At 34.4% G+C, this 25,838-nt stretch overlaps 1 protein-coding gene and 1 long non-coding RNA gene across 6 annotated transcripts; both read left to right on the top strand.

Moving 5' to 3' along the window:
* Positions 1 to 503: 503 nt before the first annotated feature.
* Positions 504 to 5,508, top strand: LOC110805353 (uncharacterized). 5 transcript variants are annotated; one of them, XR_008930484.1, is made up of 6 exons: positions 506 to 727; positions 858 to 1,048; positions 2,008 to 2,343; positions 3,547 to 3,585; positions 3,680 to 3,782; positions 5,284 to 5,508. It is a non-coding gene; the product is annotated as an uncharacterized lncRNA (long non-coding RNA). The 5 variants fall into 5 exon arrangements; XR_008930485.1 differs by having other exon boundaries at positions 505 to 727; positions 2,008 to 2,085; positions 2,209 to 3,782; XR_008930487.1 differs by having other exon boundaries at positions 504 to 727; positions 816 to 1,048; positions 2,008 to 3,782.
* Positions 5,509 to 13,294: 7,786 nt separating this feature from the next.
* On the top strand, positions 13,295 to 24,968 carry LOC110801992 (amino acid permease 6). The gene is made up of 7 exons (XM_022007416.2): positions 13,295 to 13,504; positions 13,911 to 14,144; positions 15,245 to 15,338; positions 16,376 to 16,590; positions 16,726 to 16,868; positions 24,045 to 24,272; positions 24,383 to 24,968. Exons 1-7 carry the CDS (start codon positions 13,372 to 13,374, stop codon positions 24,809 to 24,811), a joined length of 1,476 nt encoding a protein of 491 aa, XP_021863108.1. The 5' UTR covers positions 13,295 to 13,371; the 3' UTR covers positions 24,812 to 24,968.
* Positions 24,969 to 25,838: the final 870 nt, after the last annotated feature.

Consider the following 25,838-nt stretch of genomic DNA (forward strand, 5'->3'; position numbering starts at 1 on the left):
TTTCCAGAATCCAAATTAATTGCACATAATTAATAGCATAATTCAGATTACATACTTTGTGATGCGTGCCTTCCCAACCTTCTCCCAAACCGAACAAGAACAAATTAGAACGCCAAAATGTCGTCCCTGCGTAGAAATTTCACTGCACGTTCGGATCCGCCCTAGGTTCAATCAACTTGGATCTAATATAAGATGTTTATGGAATTGGTATTTCACTTTTGTGATAGGAAAATTCAACTGAATTGATGTATGAAATTTATGACCATCAGTCATATATTTATAAGAAAATAGGAAAACCTAGGTAGTCTAATCCAACTAGTACTAGTAGAAAAATTGCCATGTGCTTCCCTTCAAGTGCGGCTCATTTAATAAAAAGGCAGCACTTGAGAGCACAAAATAAATAAATTAAAACTACATTTTCACAAGTGCGGGTCATTTTAGAAAATAAGCAGCACTTGAGTCAAGTGCGGGCTCATTTATAAACAAGCAGCACAAACATTTTTCCCAAAATAAAAAAAAAGAAGGTGTCTCAATTTTTTTCATTTTCCCGCTCTTCATCTTCTTCCCTCACATTCTGTCTCCGTCGTTCCGCGAAACGAAGAAACTCACTGCACACTCGCTCACCCATCTCTTTTGTGCCTCTCTCCTCTTCCTTGTCGCCGCTGCGCTCTACTCTTCCTCCTTCCCCCACCGCCGTCGCGCTCTGCTCTCCCCTTATCTCTTCTAGGTTTGTAACTTAAAACCTAACTTTTATTGATCATTAGTTTCAAGTTTAGATCTTAGGTTTTCTAAATTAATTTCTTACTTTGGTTTAGATCTTAGGTATTATATGTTCTTAATTGAGGTGGGGTTTGCAGACCTTACATATAGTTGCAGAACTATGCAAAGTTGATGATGGGAGATGATAAATAGCCGGCGAAGGTGATGGGAATAGCAGTAGAGAAAAAGATCAGGAGCTTCTCATACCATCGTTGACTGTTCCGACATCCATGACGATTCTTCTAAAGTTATCCCTTTCGTTTATTCTTCCCACCTTTATGGGTGAGAGGTTATTCTCTTTCTCTCCTTTTTGTTCGATCTATTTGGGGATTTCTTTAATTTTACTGGATTTATTTTTATTTGTCATTTGCCTTTGGAAAATTTTATGTATTTGGATTTTCATTTTATTTTAAACTTTCTATTTATTGTTCTTTGATTTCTGCTGTGAGTTTACTAATTTGGGGATTATGTGATAAAATCATAGTGTGATATATGAAAGGTTCTATATTGGAGGATAAATTTTGATCTAATTCCTTTTCCTTTCTTTATTGATTGATGTACTATATATTTTTGTTGTTGGTATAGTTGACTTAAAAGATGAGGTTGATCATTAATCCACAGCCATGACAGGGGTTTTTGCTTATAATTGGTTGTCTTAGCTAGTTTTCATCAAAGGCTTAAATTGGTTAGGATACCGTTTGAGTGAGATAAAAAAACAGTAGTCAATTCTGCTTGGAAGATATTATTGTTCAAGTCATACGACCAGGTCTATCTTAGGCCAGTTAGACATCAGTTTGCATCAGTTCTGGTAGGTTGCAGTTCAAGTGTGAAGTGTCACTACGTCTTGCCAGTGTCAATACTCAATAGCTTATTGGTTCCACCTGCAATCAAGTCTATGCCCTTTCTACATACATTACTATATATGTTTCATTCTGTTGAAGTTTTCTGCGTACTATCTTTTTGTGAAATTCATAATTTACTTCTTATAGGGATTTTAATACAAGTGAGAAATGATATTTACTAGCTGAATTTTCTCTTATGTTTTCTAGTTGAATTTGCAGTTCATGTCAGTTAGATTGCTGAGTTTGGAGTTTCTTTTAGAAGCCTCTTTTTACCGTTTGAGCAGTATTTGAGTACATATAACAAATAGTTATTTATTGAAATGAACTTTTCTTTACAATTTGATTTTTTCTTACTATCCATGTGATTCTAACTTTTTGGTGGTTACAACTGATTTTTTGGATAAAGGTAGTGCATGTTAAGATAATCAAGCTAGCGCTACGACTTGCGTACATCAATCTCAATGGCTTCAGTCTACTATCTCAGGTACACATTCTGATTTTCTGTTAGTCTTGCTATTTAGTTTTGATGATTCAATGACTCCTTCCTTGATGTGTTGTATGAGGTCTATGTAAGCCTGGTAACATCTGTAGCTTTCATTGTTGCAAGAGCTTTGCTTTTACAGAGGAAATCCATGCTTTGCACAGGCTATCAATGCCGTGTTCGGGTTGCTTTATTATGGTAATCTGCCTTGTTCCTGGGTCAAGGTTCAATGTGGTTTATCACTACCAGCCCTGAACACAAGTATAGTTCTGAACTCTGTCTATATATACTATACGATGCAATTAATTATTTTTTAAGATGAAGTTGTTTCAATCAGAGTTGGTTTTTATGATGTAAAATCTGATAAAGTCAGTAATACCTTGTACAGAATTTAAATAGTGGTCTACTGCCTGAAAATATAAAATAAGGGAGGAGTAACTGTTTATCTACGAGACTACGGGTATTATAACAATCTGTAGAAGGTAGTCTGTCTTAGAACCCCAAGGATAACTTTTGGTTTGTGGGAATTGTTTTACATTTATCCTTGTCTGTCTGCAATTGCGCGTAGGTATTACTAGAGCCCCAAGGATAACTATTGGTTTTTGGGTATAGTTGATTATGACTGGTTGCAATAGGTATTAGGTACTTGAATTGAGTCATGATTTTCTCCCATATTTCTCCTCGGAAGCTTTGATTGTAACATATAGAAAACATTATATATGACTTCTATATCATATTATTGAACAGTCAAAACTGGTGGAAAGTTTTGAGTAAACTTTCAGATAATATTGTGTAAAGACTAAATATATAACTTGAATTCTAGATTTAGAAGAGCTATGCTTGGAAGTACTCACTGATTGATTCATCTTTAAATTATTCAATAACTAGATTTGATTAAGAAAGGGAATTATCATATCAGAGATTGCTAGAGTTTTTGTCTACTTTAATTTGATATTTGTTGTTAGGCTCATTTTATTATTGGCATTCTTCTTTCCTTTGCTTGTGTACTTAACTAATACATGTACTAGTTACTTGTATTTGAAATGAAAATTATCAATGGTTCAAGTCAGTGTGACAAATTTTGAATACAGGTCAACACGAGATCTTTTTTTCTTAGCTACATGCATGTAAATTATGCTCTTGGACACCTATTTTACTTCCCAATATAATAATTTTATATTCAGGTTCTCTCCGTTTTACTTCCTTCCCCCCTCTAGATAATCTGGATCTTTCTTCCTTTATGTTGGTTTGCCTCTTTAATTCCAAGTGTGTTGCTAGAAAGCAAGTGGCTATACTGTGTTGGAAAGTCAGAGGCTTGAACTTGTTGTTTGTTCTGTATTAGACAGCTTGTTGCTTGACATAAATATGATTGCACTATACATGCATTAGTAAGCTGGTATCTTCTGTTTTTTTTCGTGCTGCATTATAGCTAAAGTACGTTAATTAATATAAATCTGTTTGCAGACCGAGATTCCACCATAAGGAATCCTCCAGCTTTTTCAGGTTTTTTGTATTTCATTCCTTTCCCAAGATTGTCATGTTGCTAGTAAATCGTTTCTCACCTTATCTATTATTGCACCTTTTATCAAACTTTCAGGGGAGTCCAGGGATGTTACGACATTAATGCAGAAAAAACTCGTGAAGAGAACTAGACTTGAAGGGTATCCAGTTGCTTTACAGCCAAGTACATTTTTTATGATGTAAGTTAAGCCTGCCCAAATTTTCTATAATGAAAGTGATATTCTCTTTCATCTTCTACTGCCAAAGAACAATACAATCTGCCAATGATTAGGTGGTTGCAGCCCCATTTTTCTTTGATCTCCTTTCTGAGTATAACGTACATAAATTGTACCTTGAATATTATGTTTATAAAAGTACTTGACTAGTACAAGTTTTACTTAGCTTACTGTCATGGAAAATTATGAAATTATATGTGTTTGCTAAATGCAATTGTACATTAAAGGGTTGAACATACAAGTAAAAGAGTTCAACTTGTTGAGTCTTAGGTTCATTAGTTGAAAGTTAGGAACGAAAAAACACATTTTAGACAAAATATGACCTATAATAATGAAACGAGGCTTAAATGTGCATAACTTGACCAAAGTAGGTGAGAATGAGTTTGAAATATTAAAATAAGTCTAATAAACATGTAAAGAGTTGAAAATATTTATTTAGGTCCAGTAGTTGGAAGTTGAGGCCGAAATAAGCCACTTTAGTCAAAATGTGACCTATAATGATCAAACGAGCTTTAAATGTGCATAACTTGACCAAAGTAGGAGAGAATGAGTATTTGAAACATAAAACTAAGTAAATTAAACATGTAAAGGACACAAAATACTTTAAATGGTTTATTAGTTGAAAATTGGGAGCGAAATAAGTCATTTTTAGTCAAAATGTGACCTAAAATGAACAAACTAGCCTTAAATGTTCATAACTTGAACAAAGTAGGTGAGAATGAGTCTTAGAAACATTAAAATGAGTATGATAAACAAGTTACGGGTTTAAAATACTCATTAGGTTCATTAGTTGAAAGTTGAGACCAGAATAAACTATTTTATTTAAATGTGACCTATAATGAACAAACGAGCCTTAAATGTGAATAACTTGACCAAAGTAGGTGATAATGAGTCTTTGAAACATAAAACTAAGTAAATTAAACATGTAAAGGACACAAAATACTTATTTAGTCAAAATACTTATTTAGGTTTATTAGTTGAAAGTTGTGAGCGAAATAAGTCATTTTTAGTCAAAATGTGACCTAAAATGAACAAACTAGCCTTAAATTGAACAAAGTAGGTGAGAACGAGTCTTAGAAACATTAAAATAAGTATGATAAACAAGTTACGGGTTTAAAATACTCATTAGGTTCATTAGTTGAAAGTTGAGACCGGAATAAACTATTTAAGTTAAAATGTGACCTATAATGAACAAGCGAGCCTTAAATGTGCATAACTTGAACAAAGTAGGTGGGAATGAGTCTTTTAAACATAAAACTAAATATGTTAAAATATAAAGGGTTTAAAATAATTAGTTAAGTTCATTAGTTGAAAGTTAGGAGTGAAATAAGCCATTTTTATTGTTATACAATTCATTATTAATGTTCATTATTAATTGGGAGCAAAGTTTTACTTTATTATACGATACAATATTTATAATACAACTAAAGTATATATTTCTTTTTTGATGGTCGATCTTCTTAAGGTATTCAACAATCCGAGGAGCAACCCTTCACTACGGAGGAGATAAATGAAGTTCGAGATAATTTGGCAAACTTCATTAAGAGATTGTCTTTGATATTTTCTTGTAGTGAATCATAGATTGTGAATTCTAGTTTTCCATATGATTGTAGTGTAATTGATTTTTATATTTACAATTATATACTATGTAATTTAATTATCTATATAATTGGATACTTGTTTTATGTGATTTATGGAGGTTAACTAGTGGGCGTGGTCTAATTGTATAATATATATAGCAGGGATATCAGTTATATAACAAAATTCTATATCAAGTGCGACTCATTTATATATCAAGTGCGGCTCTTTTTTATGCTTGTGATGCCCATTTTTATGTCAAGTGCGGGCTAATTTCTAAAATTGGCAGCACAAAATTTGTCAAGTGCGGGCTCATTTTCAAAGTTGGCAGCACAAACTTTGTTAAGTGCGGGCTCATATTGCAAAATTGGCAGCACCAAATTTGTCAAGTGCGGGCTCATTTTGTAAATTGGCAGCACTTGAAGTATCAAGTGCTGCCAGTATTTTGGCAGCACTTGAGAAACATCAAGTGCGGGCATGCCATGTGCTGCACATGTAAAAGCCCGCACTTAACCCCTTAAAATGAGCCCGCACTTGAGCTTTTTTCCTCTAGTGTAGGATTATGGAAGTTTGGGATACAATCTCAAAGACCTAGGATTAGGAAACCCGACCAGCTTGTGGCCCAAGCTACTTGCCGCTTAAGTAATCTTGGCACCCAAGCCTTGATGCTCGCATACACCGCATAGCCCATGCGCGTTGTCCAGCAGGTTGGACGTTGGACCTGGCGATGGTGCTGCGCGTTGGGCATGTGCCTTGTGCGCTTGCGCTGGCGCTTGTCCTTGTTCTCGGCCCTGGCGCTACACTTCGTGTGACGGGTTTCCGAGCAATTGACTGACCTTTCTTGTTGGCCTGTTGCTTGTCGTGCTTCCGATTTATTTCCGTTTCCATAATTTATTTCCGACTCGAATAATATTTTCGTTTCCGATAATATTTCCGATTTTGACAATATTTTCGATTTCGGAAATGTTTCTATTTACGACAATATTTTCCGATACGAACCATATTTCCGTTTCCGGTAATGTTCGACTTCAATAATGTTTATATTTCCGTTATGAACCATATTTCCGTTTCCGACAATATCTTTTTTCCGGCAAATATTCTTTCTTTGACTTTTGATGATTTGTTTAGCTCCCGCTGAAACCAAGATCCATCATTTTTCGAATATCCATCATTAGAGTATTTACCGTATATAATAATCACCTAAATACTTGATCCGTTCACGTACTATTTGTGTGACCCTACGGGTACATTCAAGAGTAAGTTGTGGCATTAATAATATTAATTCCACTTGAACTGAAGCGACCTCTAGCTAGGAATTCAGATAACTTGATCTTACTGAATAATTAACTTGGTTTAACCAATACTGAATCGCATATATTAGACATAGAATTAAATGCAAACTTGGACCAAGGGTATATTTCCTTTAGTCTTCCACTAGTCCTTAGGGACAATTGTGCATTTCCTAATTCCTTTGTCGCTTCATGACGGCTCATGAATATAAGGTAAGATTGGTCATCCAAAGGTATTTCTCGTTGTCAGAGTTCAACTGATCAAACAAATAGATAACCATTGCCTATAATTCATCTGAGCACGGCCATGCATTTTACAGTTTCTAGCTCTCCAAGTGGCCTTGTACTTCTTTTGGCATCTCATCCCGATTTATGGGAGGACAATCCCAATCTTCCGATCATGAGGTTTCATTTGGTAGGTAATTACCCGAGTGTTATGGGGCAACGATTGACCGTCAAAGTAAAGTTCTCAAACAAGTAATCTCAAATCACTCAGGTGTTGAGGATTAATGTAACACCCCTAATAATTCCTTGCCATTTAAAAACCAATTTTGAACTCCAAATAAGGAATTACTAAAGTATCACCGCCACCGTGATAACGGCTAAGGCTATTACCAGAATTACGCAGCGGAATAAATAAACTTTTAGAACAATAATAATAGTTAACGGCCTCCATACAAGTTGGAACCATAACCGGCCATACCAAAATACCATAAAATGAAATCCATTAACTAATTGAAAGCGTTATAGTCTAGACTAATTAAATCAATAGAGTTTAAAACCTTGCAAGAGAAACAACTCGCTCAACCAATCCCCATGCTAGATAACTTCTCTTGCAAGTCATCTCTAAAAACTTGTTATTGATAGATTACTCCCCAATAATGAAAATGCAATTGATGGATCATCATAGGGTCATTAAGTCAAAGGCCATGACCGAAACACAAAGCACGTAATCAGCGAAAGCTGAGTACAAACAAGCTAGAATGAAATCCCATATCTATCATGCTTCATTCCAACGATAAATTAGATCACATGCAAAGGCCAACTAAGTAAACAATTCATCAAGAAGACAAGACTCGACTCTCGACACGACTCTTGACTCATAGATTAATTAGAATAAGCTTCGAACGAGCCCAAAATAAATATCCATTACGGAAGAGTGTTGGGAGCCAACCAAACACTAAAATAAATATCCGTTGCGGAAGAAAGTAACCATGTCGGACCATACCGACGGAATTCCAGCGAATAAAAGAATGAAACAACGTCTTGTATCATTCGTAGGAGTACAAGCCCATTGGCAAGGTACTCCCCCCATTGTTCATACTCAAGGTATATACATTGCAAGAGTTTTGAAGCTTGTTCTGGTTGCACTTTATGAAGGAAATAATGCCCTTGGTCCAAGTATGCATTCAATGATAAGTCTAATAAATGCGGTTCAGTATTAATTAACAAGTTAATAATTCAGTGAGATCAAGTGAGCTGAATGCCTAGCTAGAGGCCGCTTCAGTTCAAGTGGAATTAATGATATTAATCCACAGCTTACTCTTGACTGAACCCGTAGGGTCACACAAATAGTACGTAAACGGATCAAGTATTTAATGGCATTAAATACTCTATCTATGGATATTCGGAATCGACGGATCTTGGTTTCAGTGGGAGCTGAGATCGTCACGAGCAAGTGAATACTCCGGAAACGATGATATTGCCGGAAACGGAAATATGGATCGCATCGGAAATATAAATATTATCCAAGTCGTAGATGTTGCCGGAAACGGAAACATGGTACGTATCGGAAAATATTATCGGAAATGGAAATATTGCCGGAATCGGAAATATTGCCGGAAACGGAAATATTGTCAGAATCGGAAATATTATCGGAATCGGAAAATAATTCCGGAAACGGAAATATTAAATATTTGTTCGAAACGGAAATTAATTCCGGAATCGGAAATATTAATATTGTTCTTATCGGAAATGAATTTCGGAATCGGGAATTTAATCGGAAGCGTATCGTACGAATTAGCATCGGACGAGGCCTGCCGGACGAAGGCCCAGCACGAAGCCGGGCCATCGCCCAGCAAGCAAGACGCACGCCAACACGCACAGCCCATGGCAGCGCCAGGCCCACCGCAAGGCAGGCCCAGCGCGCCAAGGCGTGGCTGCGTAGCGTGGGCTGCATAGCGTGGGCCAAGCGCACGCACGTGTGGGCGCCCTCGTGGCTCCGTGCGTGTGTGTGTTTGTGTCCATGCACAATTCCTAAATCTATTAGGATTTGGTGTATGATTAAATTCCTATTCCTAAAAGGATTATTTAATTAATTAGAGTCCTTGTAGGATTCTACGTTTAATTAAATCGTATCCTACTAGGATTCCAATTCCCTTTCCAAACCTGTATAAATAAGGGCCTAGGGTCATAATTTATGGACATGGGATTGAAGTATTCTAAGGGTAAGTTTTGAAAGAAAAATAAGCCAAACACTTGCAAACACTTAACCGAATTTCCTAGTAACCTTAAGGGCGGTTCTAGTTGGTCTAACTTGAGGCGGATCCGGACGTACTGTGGACTATCTACGGAGGGACGACATTTGGAGTCCTAAAGGCTTGTTCTTGTTCGGTTCGGGCGCAGCTAGGGAGGGCACGCTACAAAGTGTATGCTCCTAAATTATGCTAAATGATTATGTGTAAATAATACTTCCTCCGTCTTTTAATACTCGCAACGTTTGGACTTTTGCCACTATTCATATAATCTACTTTAACTATTCTTAGTGCTTTTTATATAAGATAAAACATAGTCATGTGTGATCTTGTTAGATTCGTCTCAATGTGTATTTTCAAAATATCAACTTTTTATAATTTTTGCATAAAGAGAATTTAAGATATAAATGATCAAAGTTATGCATTGGCATGCGTGAAACTAACAAACGTTGCGAGTATTAAAAGACGGAGGAAGTATGTTTCTTGGCATTAAGGTTTTTCCGCATGAGTTATGCTTTGTCATATGTATCATAACCTATCACTTTACGTTTATTAATATTTTATTCACAAAGTCAACTCAAGACATAAACGAGCAAAGCATTTAATAAACGATCAACCAAACAATAATCTTTTTTAGTTCATTAGGACTTGTGATCAAACACATTCAATATTCAAGTGAAATTACTCCCATTATTCCTTCTCAACATATTGTTGAGTTCCACGACATGCCTGTTAACATGCGGGTTGTGCACTAGGCACGAAAAGTCCGTAATTCAATTTAACTTGACTCATTCTACATATGCGGTGGCTAACGTGAGCGTATCCTTCATATGTACTTAATAAACATGGCTCGAAAGTCGACCTAACATATATGTTGTCTTACATGAGCATACCCTTCATAGGCATTTACTACAAAAACACTATATATAAGCCGCCAAGGCTCACAATTCAAGGTACGTCCAATTTATTGCCTTAACACTACTTTCTAGTGAACTCTCTCTAGAATTCGAACATAGTGCTTACTTAGGCATCGGAGGGGATTTCCTCGGAACACCCCCGAGGTCAATTACTTTGTCCATTGTTGTGCAGGTAACTTCGGAAACTACACAGCCAAGCAAGCTAGATCTTCCACATCGACAAAAGGGCCTTCGATCCAAACCCCCATTGTCCTAACACCGGAACAAGCTTAAAATGATTATCTTTGACTCATTTGGGATTACTTTCTGTTAGAGTGAAAAGTAAAATTAAGTAAGTTTCATGATAAGTTTTTACAAAAATAATGGTAGCATTTTTAACTGAATTTAATTTATCCAAAATACAAGGGTTAACATGGTTCTAATATAAATATAAGTGGAAAAAGGAGAAAAATAAATTTAATTTAAGGCAATATGCAGCCCAAACAGCCTTTAGTGTATATATCGAAGCCGTTAATTTAATTATCTGGCGTCAATATTCTGTCACATGGTTCTTTGATATCACATAAATGTCTTAGTATTCTGTCAAAATTTGTACATAAGAATTATTTTAACCATTTAAATTCATTGTGCAATTTAATTTCTCACACTTTTCCACTGAGTCAATACATCTTCTCATTTTTTCAATATCAAATTTTTGATAAAAGTGAAAACATTATAAATAAATGTAATTTGGCTTGTTTGAATAATAAATAGATGAATCTCAATGCACATTAATTAATCATTAAATCCATGTATAATATCAAACATAAAGAAAAAAAAAGAAACGAAAGAATTATAAAACGCCAAATGTCCAATATCCAACATTAGACCTGTCAAAAATCGACCCGACCCGAAAACCGACCCGAACCCGACCCGAAAATACTGGGTCCTGAACAAGATTTTGTGACCCGTAACCCGATTTTATCCGAACCCGAGCAACCCGAAAAGTAATGGGTCAAAACCCGACCGAACCCGTTTTGGACCCGACCGATTGAAAATCATTGTATTTATACTAAAAAATGAGATTATGAGAAAATTTAAGCATAATAAGCACGTTGTTTTTACTATTGTTGTGTGTAATATGATTTTATTTATACTTATACGTCATTTTATAGTTGAATTTGACTAAATATAAACTTGTGTAGGAAAATTTGTTAATTTCTGCTAATACTTTGTATATTTATCACCTAAATTAATGAAAATATAATGCGCGTTTTAAAATCTCTCAACCCGTTGGGTCGACCCGAACCCGAAAGTTCTGGGTCTTGAACAAGAATTTGTAAACCCGAACCCGAAAATGACCGACCTGATTCAACCCGAACCCGAAAATAATTTTTTACAACCCGACCCGACCGACCCGTTTGACAGGTCTATCCAACATCCATCCATCATCTCTCATTCTCTCCTAATCCTCATACATATCTATGTGACATAGTGAGTCACACTATGAATCCGAGGAAGTCCAAATACATGCCAGGCATGTATTTGCAAAAACATGCCAACTCCAAATAAAAAGGTAAATCTAAATGGTAAATATTTTTGGGGGGAAATGTAAAACGGTATTGTACACTTGTAAAACGGGGTGCTGACTTGGCATTGCTGAGTTAGCGATTCATTAGAAAAATGGTATTGGTATTACAAAAATGGTACTAAACTTTTTCTAAATGAAATTCATTTTCCTTAAATGGTACTCGTTTTGTACTAAATTTTATAAAGTGGTATTAATATCACAAAAATGGTGCTAAATATTTTTAAATGGTATTCATATTACAAAATTGACAGTAACGGGATCCAAGTTGGCAAACGGGGTTGACTATTCAACCATTTCAAAATGGCTGGGAAATTACAAACAAGCCCATGGCATGTATTTCATAATACATGCCTGGCTGCGATTTTGACGCCCTCCTATGAATCCTACTCACGCATCCCACACACACCCCTAATTTTGACTTTAGATTCCCAACGCTATTTATTAGGATTCGTCTTTTTCCCTTAATTTTGGTATTGGATACCAAAAACTTTCCCTCTTTAATGTTACTCTTATTACTACAAATATTGTAGGGACTAGCGACTACTAGTTCTCTAACCTCTTCTAAATCACCCGGGATCACTAAATTGTGCCACGTTGCATCTCCACTGAAACAAATAAATGGACTATTACGCGCCTGACTTTTACATACCAAACGCGTCCAGTTTAGTGGCACAAGTAACCTGACATAGACGAGTGTCATATAACTACATAAGTACATAATCTTAAAATATAAATTGTTGTAATATTCTCTCCTTCCTATCTTAATTGCTACATTTATCTGTAATTGTCACAATTTACTTTTAACATTTTCATATTAATAATGGACCCCACACCTCTTCATTAGCAAAAAAAAAAAAGTTCCAAAGAAATTATCTTTTTTTCTTTTCTTTTTGTTCTTAAAGTCCAGGACAATGATAGAGTGACCCTAGGGTTAGTAACCCTTTTAATATAGAATTTTGATTGGTTATAAATGCATAGAAACTTTACTTACAACACTTTCTCTCTCCAATTAATTATGCTTATATATTATAGAGTACTTTATGTTATGTATTTTAGAGGTTGTCAACCCTTAGGGTTAACCAAACATTTTCCTAAAGTCCGTCAAGAACTCATTTGTTGCACTTAAATTAAGACGGAGGGAACAAAAGATTTTGTTTGTCATTCAATAATCCGGGCGAAAACTCATTTATTGTAGTTAAATAGGAGGTTGTTTTTTCGCATATCAGATATGTGTGGAAACACATATATGATTTAAAAGACAAACAGCTAAAAGACAAAAAAAGAAGTATCATTCATGTTAAAAAAAGTACAATTCTGTAAAAAAAAGTACTATTCTGTAAAAAAAAAAAAAGTATCATTCTTTAAAAAAAAAGTACCATTTTTGTTTTAAAAAGTATCATTTAATTTCTTTTTTGTCCTTTTTTCTATTTTGTCTTTTGTTCTGATATGTATTTGCCTATACATATCTGATATGCGCTTGTACTTCCTCAGTTAAATAGAGACGGAGAAATAGAAAATTTAGTTTGTCAATAATTTAAATGACGTGGCACGATCTGATGAGTTGGAACATGAAATGAGATATAATTTGGGACACACGATCCGGACAGTTTAAAAATGAAAATGTTATAAATAAAACCTTGGCTGCTACGATCCCAACACTTCTCATCATATCTTCCATCAAACTAAATAATAACCAGAGTTCCCCTTCCCGCTGGGGCTACAACCATGGTCACTCACAACAACAACATCAACAACATCAACAACAACAACAGTTTGTACGTCGAACAAGGCGGACATGGTGGAAATGTTCACGATTTCGACAAGAACCTCGACGACGATGGCCGTGGCAAACGAACCGGTAAACCCAACCCTTTCCACCCACGACCCACCTATCATTGAAACAAACCCATCTGGAAAAACTATCTTTATCTCCGTTTTTACTTTCTATTTTTTTTGAGTTTGATTAGACCAATAATTTGATTAGTTGCAGGATGTGAACTGTGTAAATTGGGGGAGTAAAAGTAGTTAGCAGGAAATTGAATTTGGATAACATAGAATGCGAGGGAGGGGACATTTCGTAACGTTTTACGTTTACTGGCTTTGAATTTGTGTATTCATCAACAGCAACAGAGCCCAAAAAGCAATTTATATTTTAATTGCATTGGTTTGGTTTGGTTTGGTTTGGTTTGGTTTGGTTGTAATAGAATTTATATTTATTATAAAAATTTGAAGAGCAGTTAATAAAATAATTATGTTTGTTATAGGGACGGCAATGACGGCGAGCGCGCACATAATCACGGCGGTGATAGGGTCAGGGGTGTTGTCGTTGGCATGGGCGATAGCGCAGCTTGGATGGGCAATTGGACCAGCTGTTCTAATTGCTTTCTCATTTATCACATACATGACCTCTACTTTTTTGGCCGATGCTTACCGCTCACCGGACCCTGTTACTGGCAAGAGAAACTACACTTATATGGATGTTGTCCGTGCCAATTTAGGTATTTTTTTCTTTTTACTATTTTTTCCTTTAATTTGACGTACGAAAAAAAGAGGTTTTTAACTTTGTTTACTTATTCTGGTCTGATATGATATAATTTTTCTAGCTTTTCATCTGCTTATATTGTTTTAAAATGTTTTATGTGAATTTTTTATGCTTTTTTGGTCTAATTTGTCATTGTGTGAATTTTTCTTGTTTGATTTAAAAATAATAATTAATAAGCAATTAAAATTAAAAATACATATCCTAAAAGAATGTTACTTTCTTGATTTATGTTATCCTTTTCACATTATTTTTGACTAATTAATGGTACAATTTTTGTTGTTGAAGAAAGTTGGTACTCCGTATAACTAACAGATGAATCTAAAATGATGTTGATCTATAATTGGAGTATTTAATACGCCCTTAATTAAATTAAGTGATATGAACCACTCTGTATTTGACATGTTATAAAAATTATGTTTGTTTTTGTATCGATTCTTAATTCTATAATGTGGGAACAATATGTAAAAATGTGTTTTAACCAGATGAAGTAGTAGCTTAGATACATGTTGGATACATATGATGGTGTAATTGAGCACATTCTTGTCATGAAATTCTGGATAGATGCTTTCATGACCGTTACACTTGCATTTATATTCTCGTGCTCATTCTTATCTACAACCGTATTTCAATATGGTATACTCCGTATTACACAAATGGCTAAATGGTACTCCAAATTCACTAACCGTCAATCCATTATTAGAATGTGTTAAAATTATTAGAGTCAATGATACGAGAGTTGATTGCACATTTAAAATTGACTTTTACACTAATTTTGTGTGACAATGATTTTGGATTTAGTATCAATTTTGAGGCGTGAAATAAAAGTCTAGGGAGATGGAATTTGGATTAAAATCCGAGCATGGAGGTCTTTTTCTTTTTTCTTTTTTCTTTTTTTTTTTTTGGCAAGGGTGAAGTGGGGTAAGTTAATGTGACATTACTCGTTGCTCTTCATAGAAATAGCTTTGGGATTTTCATGTATTTAATTAAGTTGACAGTTTTTTTGGGTGCCTATTTAATTTGACAGTTTGTTGAACGTTATTTATGTTATTCGTTCAGGTGGCAAGAAAGTCCAATTATGTGGCATTGCTCAATACATCAATTTGGTAGGCGTATCAATTGGATACACAATTACTGCCTCTATAAGCATGGTGTAAGTCAACGGTTTTCAGCTCTTTAATAATTTGCCACTTTATAACCAACTTGCAATTATCAAACCTAAAAGTAAAACAAAAAGACACGTGTTCTTTCCATACTATGGTCCAACATATACTCCCTCTGTATTTATTTAAGAGATACACTTGTCTTTTCCGACCGTATTTATTTAAGAGATACACTTGCCATTTTTAGTAACTTATCAACCCCATCATCTAATTAAATAATATATCTATATCCCACTCCAACCCCCCACTCCCTAAAATGACATGGTCCCCACTTCTTTTTCTTATTAAAATATCTACTCAACCCCACTTGTTTTATTACGTCATTTCATTCAATTCTTTTTCTTAATACCCGTACCAGTCAAGTGTATCTCTTAAATAAATATGGATGGAGTATATATATATATATATATATATATATATATATAAACATAAAATTAAGAAATCTATACTATATATTAAAAGACGTCTATAAGAAAGCATACGTTCCATAAAACTCGTTCTATGAAAATTTCATATACATTTAAAAAAAAAATTCAAACATGGTTCGTGTAAGGTTTGAACCTTTGACCTTAAATTTAAACAATAGAGTTTTTACCACTAAGCTATTACACGTTTCATGTTATCATTGCAAAAAATAAATATAAGTAAATGTGAATGTTGTTAATGTAGTAACCCGGGGTATCGCCCGGGTCCAAAAACTAGTAAGCAATTAAAAAAAGGGCCGATATTGATAGGATGAGATAAAATTTTCTAACGGGTATTCAGAAAAGAGTTTTTTTCACAAGTATCCCATCCAAAACTGTGTCGTTCACAAGTATTTCTAAGTTTTTTCAACTTAACCAAATTTATGAAGTTAATAAAATTTGGGGTAAGTTTTTTAATAATATTCTTGTTCCTAAAAGATTTTTGAAGGTAAAATTAGTTCATTAATTTGTTCCTAGAAGATGTATCTATTTAATTAATACCTTTTAAATATGTGTGTTATTAAAATATTAATAGTGATGTAATACTATTGGGAATGAAACAGAGCGGTAAAAAGGTCAAACTGTTTCCACAAATATGGGCACAATGTGAAGTGTAGCACATCAAACACCCCGTTTATGATAATATTCGGGTGCATCCAAATATTGCTTAGCCAAATCCCCAACTTTCACGAGCTATCTTGGCTTTCTATGGTGGCAGCTGTTATGTCCTTTACTTATGCTTCTATTGGCCTTGCTCTTTCCATTGCTAGAGTTGCTGGTACGTACTATATATTCCTTGGACCACCTTTCTACATATATTCCCTCCTTGTTCTTTTTTATTTTTTATTTTTTATTTTCTATTTTTATAATTGTGTTAAAATGTACTATAATGTATAAATATTGGGTTTCGAAGGTCACGGAATGGGGAGGACATCATTGACAGGAGTAACGGTAGGAGTAGACGTGACACCCGCAGGAAAAGTGTGGGCGAGTTTCCAAGCTATTGGCGATATTGCCTTTGCCTATGCTTATTCTAATGTCCTCATCGAAATTCAGGCAAGTATATTCAACCCAACCTTCTCTTTTATTTTGTTGCCCTCTTATCAATAAGAAAGACCATGAAAAAATTGTACATGCCGCGAACTTGCGCTATAGTTTACGGTCATATAGAACCACTTGACTAAGCAGTTTACTATTAGTGTCTTCAATCCATATATAGTCAGGCAAAGTAGATGTAATATCATTTCAACCAGCAATCTAGCAAGGATATCTTCGTTTGCGTTGTTGTACAATCATCATAATACAGAGGAATATACTAAAAATACTCTCAATTCTATGTAGACAATCACTACTCTAACTATTGAGGGGAAGATTTCGTAATTTAACAACATTCTAAAACTAAAGCGCACACTAGAAAGTGCTTCGAAAGGTGTCAGCAGGTGCGCGGAGCCGGAGCCCGGCATGTTCGCCCGCTGGGCTGAGTGTTCGCCCACTGATCAGTCTTCGCCTTTAGATAACAAAAAGTCTCCAAAAGCATAGCTTTAGCTATTACATCTGAGCATAATAATATGTTGATTAAACAAGTGATAAAATCAGAACATGGGAACATGTACTTGATGAGGTGAGTCATATACTCATATACTTAGGTGTCCCTATAAAAAAAACCAAAAAAAAATTCATTTGAGAGAAATTAAATCAAATTAAAAATGATGTTTAATGAAAGGACATATATCCAAAGTAGTCGGTAATTTGTTGCAAGAATTTGGATTGTTACACTTAAATTAGGGTCCATAAAAATAATGAATATGGGGTCATACTATTCATGGAGGAGGTTGACAATCGATATGGTGTCCCAAATGTTTACATGTGTGATGTGACACACCAAACTAGCCTAGGGATGTGTGCTTCCTCACCAATCACCGTTCCGGTTGTGAGTGTGACACGACTTTTTCCATTTCATCACTAGTCTTCTCCTATTGTCCTAACCCCATGGCTTCTAATTTGTAAAGTTTTTTTTTCGGATTTTTCATGAAATGACCCCGAGGTTTGCGTTAATGCACCAAATACCCCTAATGTTTCTAGAATGCACCAAATACCCCCGAGGTTTAAAACAATAACACCAAATGCCCTTAATGAGCATTTTCCGTCCATTCCGTTAACTCTCTGTTAGCGTGAATTTACTTTTTTGCCCTTACTCAACCATTTTCTCTCCTAATCCTAATATTAAAACTTAATTATATTAATTAAACCCCCCAAAAAAATAATTAACTACTATTATTTTTAAAACAAACCCAAAAAAGAAACCCAAAACTCTTTTTTGGGATCTTCTCTAATTAAACCCAAATTTTACAAAAAAAATAAAAAAAAATAAACATTCTTGAACTTCCTTCTATTGCATTTCTTCTTCTTCCTTCTACTGCGTTTCTTCTTCTCTTCTTCTTCTTCTTCTTCTTCACCATTAAAACGCATCTCTCATCTTCCTCACCATCATATTAATTTAATCCAGTGTATACTTAATTATATTAGTTAAACCCAAAAAATTAATTGCCTCAATTTAAAAAAAACCCCAAAAGTTTTGTTTGGGATTTCTTTCATAGATCTGAATTTTGAGGAGATGCGAAAAACGCAGGCTAAGACAAACGCATACAGAAGCTTGCGACGGTGGTGGTAGAGGAGGCTGCGACGGTGGTGGTGGACCCTGCGATGTAATTGCCTCAATTGCGGTGGTGGAGCTTCTTCACCCTCAATCTTCGATTGAGAAGACCCACCATATCTGATTTATTCAATGAATTTTTTGGGTTAAAGAAAGAAAAGAAGAAGAAGAGGGTGGTTGTAGGTCTGGGGAATATAGATTGGAATCCCCCAATATTGTTGATTTGGGGATAATATTTTTGTTAAGGTTTGTGAATTTTGAGGAGGTGCGAAAATCAAATGTGATTGTTTTAGGTTGAGTTGATCTGAATCTTTGAAAGGGGAAGCAATGGGGTTGGAGATTTTCAAAAAGCCCAAGGAATGTGAAGGTGAAATAATGGGTTAACAATGGAGATTGAAAAGGGAAAGAGAAAGATACAGAAAGATAAAGGGAAAAAAAAGAAAAAAAATTAACTTAATTTTAACGGAAAGTTAACGGAATAGACGGAAAATGCTCATTAAGGGCATTTGGTGTTATTGTTTTAAACCTCGGGGGTATTTGGTGCATTCTGGAAACATTAGGGGTATTTGGTGCATTAACGCAAACGTCGGGGTCATTTCATGAAAAATCCGTTTTTTTTTTAATTCAACAACAAATCCCCCATTCTTCTTGTCAAAAAAAAAAACAAATCTCCCATTAGTCCAATTCTAAATTCTCCATGGTAGTTTTTATTGTATGATAGTTTTTATTGTATATATGGATATAACTTCCATCATATTCTCTTATATTTTACACTCGGGTTGAGTACATGGTGTAGGATGATATTATACTTAACTTAAAAGTGTGCTACTACTTATTGATACAAGTTAAGTATTTACCTAGTACGTAATATAGAAATATATAATTCGTCACTCCTTACTACGTTAAACTATGGACCTACATAGTCTTGCATTAGTTGCAATAGTTAAGCCTTAGCCCTGGCTTTAGGTAGGAATCATATTAAAAATGTTGCCTCTTCGTTAATTTCTACTTCGTATTAATTAGAGCATTTGCATGAGCATCTATCACAGGGGAATTGAGCATGCATGCGGCATGCCCATGTACTTTAATTTCTCTACCCTCATTTATTTAAGCCACATTTGCCTTTTCTTCTGCCAATATAAACATAAAGTTTGCAGTATAATACTCCATCACTAAATTAGGACTCACACTCACTATTTCAGGCCGTAATTTATTAAAAATCACAATTTTATTTTTAGTAATTTTTGTACCCCATCATCTAATTAAATAGGATTATTCTTGTGTGGATCTGGTCCACGATAATATTAGTGTGAACTCAAAATCAATACTTTTCTCTAACACCCTATCTACATTCATAATGACTTTTATTGTTCGTATAGTAACTATAATAAATTAAACACTAAAATTCTTAGACACAGTAACCATTTTTTGAAGCATAGTAACTCTATGTTTTAAAAATCGAATCGTGACTTAAATCACATTATTCAACACAACATGTCCGATGGGGAAATGATATATCCAATGAAGAATTTCACTTCTTCCAAGGAAATCAACTTAAACAAATATTGGATTTCTTTGGAAGAAGTAAAATTTTCCTTGGATTTATCACTTCCCGTCCCGATGACACTGATTTGATATTTTTTCATAGTAATCCTAATAAAATGCAAAAAAAATCAGGAGCAAGTTGTTGACTTAATTTTAAGGCATGATCCACAATAAATTTAGTGTGGACCAAGTCCATTTAAGAATGGTTGAATTAAATAATACATTAACTTATCCTATAACCCACCACCACATTAAACAATTCATTTTAGAAACCCACACCATCAAAGTTAATGGTCCCAACTTGTTTTAATTTGAATAAAATATTTACCCCATCTCCACTTGCTTTATTATTTTATTTCATTCTATTATTTTTCCTTAATACTTGTGTCTGACTATATGTGACTTCTAATAAATCACAGAGGGAGTAAATTTTATTAAGGTAGCTCCCTAAAGTGACAAAATTCGACAATTCAGAGTACACAGTAAAGTTAGCGAAAAATGATAGGAAGAATATATAGGCAAGCGTTGTATTTCACGCTCTTGTCAACACAAAGTCATGTTTTCTCCGTCACCGTTTGCGGTATTATTGTCGTCAAAATATCGTGTCTTTCAATAATATAATTAGGGGTATATTATTTGACGTTGTGACTTGGTTTGTCTGAAAGATTAATTATTAATAGATTACTTGTCAAATTTGAATTTGGATTATTCGATTACTATCACTCCTAGGTTGAAAAGTCTTTGGATAGCTAATTCTTCATATTTTTCAATTAGTGTGTTCTAGATCCAATCCTATATTCTTAATAAACCACATGTTATTGTGTAAATTCAATAAAAATTTCCAACATGTTAATTTGTATAAAAGATCATTTTTAAAACATCACATTAAATAATTGTGAGTTTAAAATGGCTCTTAAAATCTTTTCGCTTCCTTATTATAAAGTAAAAGTTAATTATCCCGAAAATACTTATATGCAGTTTCAGAGATTATGTTGCGTATTTGTGTATGTCCGAATTCCTTACCCCGTTTATTATGAGAGCTTATTTGAAGATACTTAAGTAACGAAGTTTAGCTCTCTTCCTCCTCTACGATGTCCTGCCATTATGACATTCATGAGATAGGACCCAGTAAAAACTCATCGTGTCCTTCAGTAACACAATAAACTAGTAAACGGTGCCCAGAAGGCAATAGTGCATGAAATTTTGAGTGTGAAGCGGTTACATAGGCAGATGCAGCACGTGCCGTGGATCGTCATCCATGCCATTGAATTCAGCAACATTGACCTTGGTTTTCAACTGTCCGGCTTTAAATATGCCAACTTTTTTTTTTATGTGAAATATGCCAATTTCTTCAATCATAATTCCACCCTTCTTCAAATTATTTCCGCCGACATTCCATAAAATTCGTGACCAACAACACGTAATTCTCTTGCTTTCTTATTTTTGGCACAAATAACTCACTATGTTAATTTTTAAATTTTAGTGTGAATGAGTAATAATGGTAATATAAATAACAAATTAGGGGTGAAAAGCTTTGAATCTTAGACTCTTTGTGCATAAGCTTTTAGTTTAACCAGTAAGACAAGACCTTATTAGTACCATGAGTTTCTCCATTGTTATTTACATGATATAATTGATGATGACAACAATATTAAGGAGAGGTAAAAAAGAAAGTTAAAGGACAAAAGTGTCCCTTAACAACAACCAACCAACTGTCATTTTCACCACATTATCAGAAAAGTAAGGGTAAATATGAGGACAAAATTCACCGTACAAAACTTTTCCATAATAGAATTGTATCAACTAAAAAAGAATTTGTGTAAAAAAAATTGCGTCATGTAAATAAGAATGGTGCAAATATTATAAGTTACTGTGAAGAGACAACAATCATATGTAAAATCTCATGTTTTATTATAAGACAATACTCTTAATTGTTATTCACATATGAGTTGTATTAGAAAAAGATGAAAAAACATACGGAGTACTCCGCAATAGTTTACCTTGTAGATCGAAGAGTAGCTATAAAATCTCGTATGACTATATTTTGTAGTGCAAGTAACAATAAATTATTAATTTTGTGCAAAGTATGGTGAGACTTTCCATCATTAAAATTTTGAAATTTGGTATTTTACATTTGGTTTTGGAAGATTTGTGGTCATTACATTTCATTTTAACTAGCTCTTGAGCCCGTTTTAAGAATGGACAATTACTGGTTATTGAACTGTCTTTTAAAATTCTAATTTTTGGAGGGCTTGTATTTGAGTAGAAATACATGATTTAATAGAGGTGAGAAATTTGAAGGTTAAAAGAATATATAAAATTAAATTATAGATGAATTAATAATAGTGTTAAAGAAAGAGATGAAGTGGAAAAGATTGAATAATGTTATATGAATTAAAATTGAATGGAGAAGATGAAGTGAAAGAGGTGTTAGAGTTGTAAAATATAAACATGAGAAACAATTGAAAAAATAAATGATGGATGAAAAAAAAGGAATGCCACATGTCAAAGGATGAATGAAAAAAGGTGATACCACATGTTATCTAAACATCTATGATTTTGCTTTTTAAATACTGAGGCTCTGTTCTCTTCACCTTATTTTCATTTATTTCAGGTCTGATAAGATAAGATAAAATAAGATAAAATAAGGGCCAATAAGATAAGATAAAATAAGATAAGATAAGTTCAGGGTCAATAAGATAAGATAAGATAAGATAAGTTCATGGCCAATAAGATAAGATAAGATAAGGTAAATATCACATAAGGTTACACTATAAGTTTCAATAAGATAAGGGTCAATAAGATAAGATAAGATAAGATAAGATAAGGGTCAATAAGTTCAGATAAGATAAGATAAGATAAGGGTCAATAAGATAAGATAAGATAAGATAAGATAAGATAAGATAAGATAAGATAATTTCAGGGCCAATAAGATAAGATAAGATAAGATAAGTCAAATTCAGGTGAAGAGAACACTACCTAAGTATAGATTTGTAATTTGTTGTGTGCATATAGAACCTGTTAGTCCTTAAAAAAAAAATTCAAAGACTTTAACTAAATGGAGCAGTAAGCTAAAAGTTCCCTCAAGATATACAAGTAGTTCGTATTTAATGGATTTGAAAGAATTTTATTTAGCCATGGTAAACCAAATCTTTTTAATTGATTCCTTATGGATCACACGTTTGTTGGACCAGTGAATATTGAACTTAGGCCATAAAATATGTTCTCCCTTGCCACTTTTAGCAGGAAATTATCTTTCTGATGGTCCACTTGATATCTCTCAAAATCTAGTTTAGTCCAAATGCATTGTCACAATCAAAATTGTATGGCCACCAATAGATAATACTTATAGACTTATAGTAGTGGGTTAAACTTGAACTAGACCTTGACCTTCACCTTCACCTTTTGGCATAGCGTAATCTCCCTTAACATTAGTACATGTTAGTTATAGATGTTTTTCAAGGTTAGGTAAGATTGTTCTTTCATTTTCAGCTGATTGTTGCTTCAACTCGTTATTTCTCTTTCTTCTTTGATCATATCAGACTAGACTAGACGAGACGAGAATGATACACGCTAAGTTATACCTGATTTGTTTTATTATAATTGATTGAAAATTGATTTAATGCTATCACATGCCAAGTGTTTTAAGAAACACGGTCTATGTTTAGATCTAGGAGAAAACGAAGTTGATTTCTTATAGTAGCTTATTATGTCTTTATTGTATCGGTGATATTATTCTTTAGCTTCAATGATCGATTGGAATACTTCGTATATTTTAAGGCAGGCAATAGCACATGGGACAAGTTTAGGGGAAGCGGAAAACCAACCCTCCAAAGAGTGACATGACCATCTTGGTTTAGGGATAAATAATTGACCTGATAGTCAATTTGAGATTGAAAATTACTTCGTAGAAGATATTATACATATGTTTGTTTGTTTTATGCTGACATATGTGCCGTGCAATAATTTCTCTTCTGAAATTAATTAATAAAAATATTTGACAGAATAACAGTTTAGTTTGATGGGTTTAACAGGACACACTAAAGTCATCCCCTCCGGAAAACAAAGTAATGAAGAAGGCATCCTTGATTGGAGTATCCACAACCAGTCTTTTCTACATCCTTTGTGGTTGTTTTGGATATGCGGCGTTTGGTAACAAAGCCCCTGGAAATTTCCTGACTGGGTTTGGATTTTATGAGCCTTTCTGGCTCATCGATTTTGCCAATATTTGCATTGCGATTCATCTAGTTGGTGCTTACCAGGTACGTACTCCTAATTAATTTATTAATTAAGTTTAACGTAACGTGAATAAATTAATCTTAAATTGTTAATATATTTGTATTGCATAATATATGTATATATATATATGTAGGTTTTCACACAGCCTGTATTTAGCTTCGTGGAGATATGGTCGAAGAAGCATTGGGCAGAAAACAAATTCATTACAAGGGATCACCCAATAGAGATTCCATTTGGAAATGGAATCTATTACTTGAACTGGTTTAGGCTTGTATGGAGGACATCTTATGTGATAGTAACAGCAATATTAGCTATGTTATTCCCATTCTTCAACGATTTCTTAGGCTTACTAGGATCACTATCGTTTTGGCCATTAACAGTCTTCTTTCCTGTTGAGATGCACATTTCACAAGCTAAGGTCCCCAAATACTCAGCTAAGTGGATTGCTCTCAAAATGCTTAGCTTTGTCTGTCTCATTGTGTCCTTGATAGCTGCAGCAGGCTCTATTCAGGGTCTTGTTGGTTCTGTCAAGAAATACAAGCCGTTTCAAGCACAAGATTAAATACTCCTTTTCCTACTATTTAGGTTGTTATGCCCCAAAGCTGGCGCTGTTGACTGTTGTAATAGACTGGTTGTTGTAACTTGTAAGCCTCCACCATGAGTGCCTTTGTTCTGTAATTAATGCCATGTGATAATCAATGGCTGTTTTAATGTCTCAACTACCAAACATAATCCTTTATTTTTCATTCCAATTAAGTACAGATATTCCAGAACGATAAACAGCCAAAGAATTCGGATGAACCCAAGTTAACTAGCTACTCCACCAGTGTTGTTTATCCGTCATGATATCTAAAAGGTTACTGTCATTGTTTTGGTGTCCAATTTGTATCCCACATTGGGCCCTATTATCGCCAAGCCCATGATTAGTTGCTGGACGGCATAATAGGGAATTGAAGCAAAGTTTTAGCTACACCACGGGACAGCCAACGCTGGTTATATCCTTTTCAAAACAGCCAACACTGTTTAGGAGGATGAATTCTGCAAGGTTGTTAGCTTCGTTGGAGCCATGAATTCTGTGGTTCCGAGGTAAAATTGGGATATGAGCTCTGCCTTGAACTCTTCTCTGTTAGGTTATGAACAATCCAATGTCATGCGGAATAAACCATAAATGCCAGAATATAATCCAAATTAATTGCACTTAGTAAATTAGCATATTTAGTATACATACTTATTGATGCGTGCCTTCCCTAGATGCTCCCTAACCGAACAAGAACAAGTTAGAACGCCAAACATCGTCCCTCCGTAGGAAGTCCACTCTTTGCGGGGCAGGCTCGTCGAGCGATGGGCTGGCCCGTCGCTCGTCGAGCTTCAGATTTATTTTTTCAATTTTGAAATTTATTTACATTTCGAACAATATTTACGTTTCCGTCAATATTTCCGATTCGGTAAAATTTCTGTTTCTGGCAATATTTCTATTTCTGACAATATTTCCGATGCGAACCATATTTCCATTTTCGACAATATCTTCGACTTCGATAATATTTATATTTCCTTTATGAGCCATATTTCCGTTTTCGGTAATATCTTCA

This window comes from Spinacia oleracea, chromosome 3, assembly GCF_020520425.1.
Source record: "Spinacia oleracea cultivar Varoflay chromosome 3, BTI_SOV_V1, whole genome shotgun sequence".
Classification (NCBI taxonomy): Eukaryota; Viridiplantae; Streptophyta; class Magnoliopsida; order Caryophyllales; family Amaranthaceae; genus Spinacia; species Spinacia oleracea.

What these genes read in the sequence shown, in the direction of transcription:
- LOC110801992 (XM_022007416.2), top strand. Translation starts at nt 13,372, where the DNA reads ATGGTCACTCACAACAACAACATCAACAACATCAACAACAACAACAGT. An exon ending in ATGTCCTCATCGAAATTCAG is followed by an intron (nt 16,869 to 24,044) that starts GCAAGTATATTC and finishes TGGGTTTAACAG; the next exon opens with GACACACTAAAGTCATCCCC. An exon ending in ATCTAGTTGGTGCTTACCAG is followed by an intron (nt 24,273 to 24,382) that starts GTACGTACTCCT and finishes ATATATATGTAG; the next exon opens with GTTTTCACACAGCCTGTATT.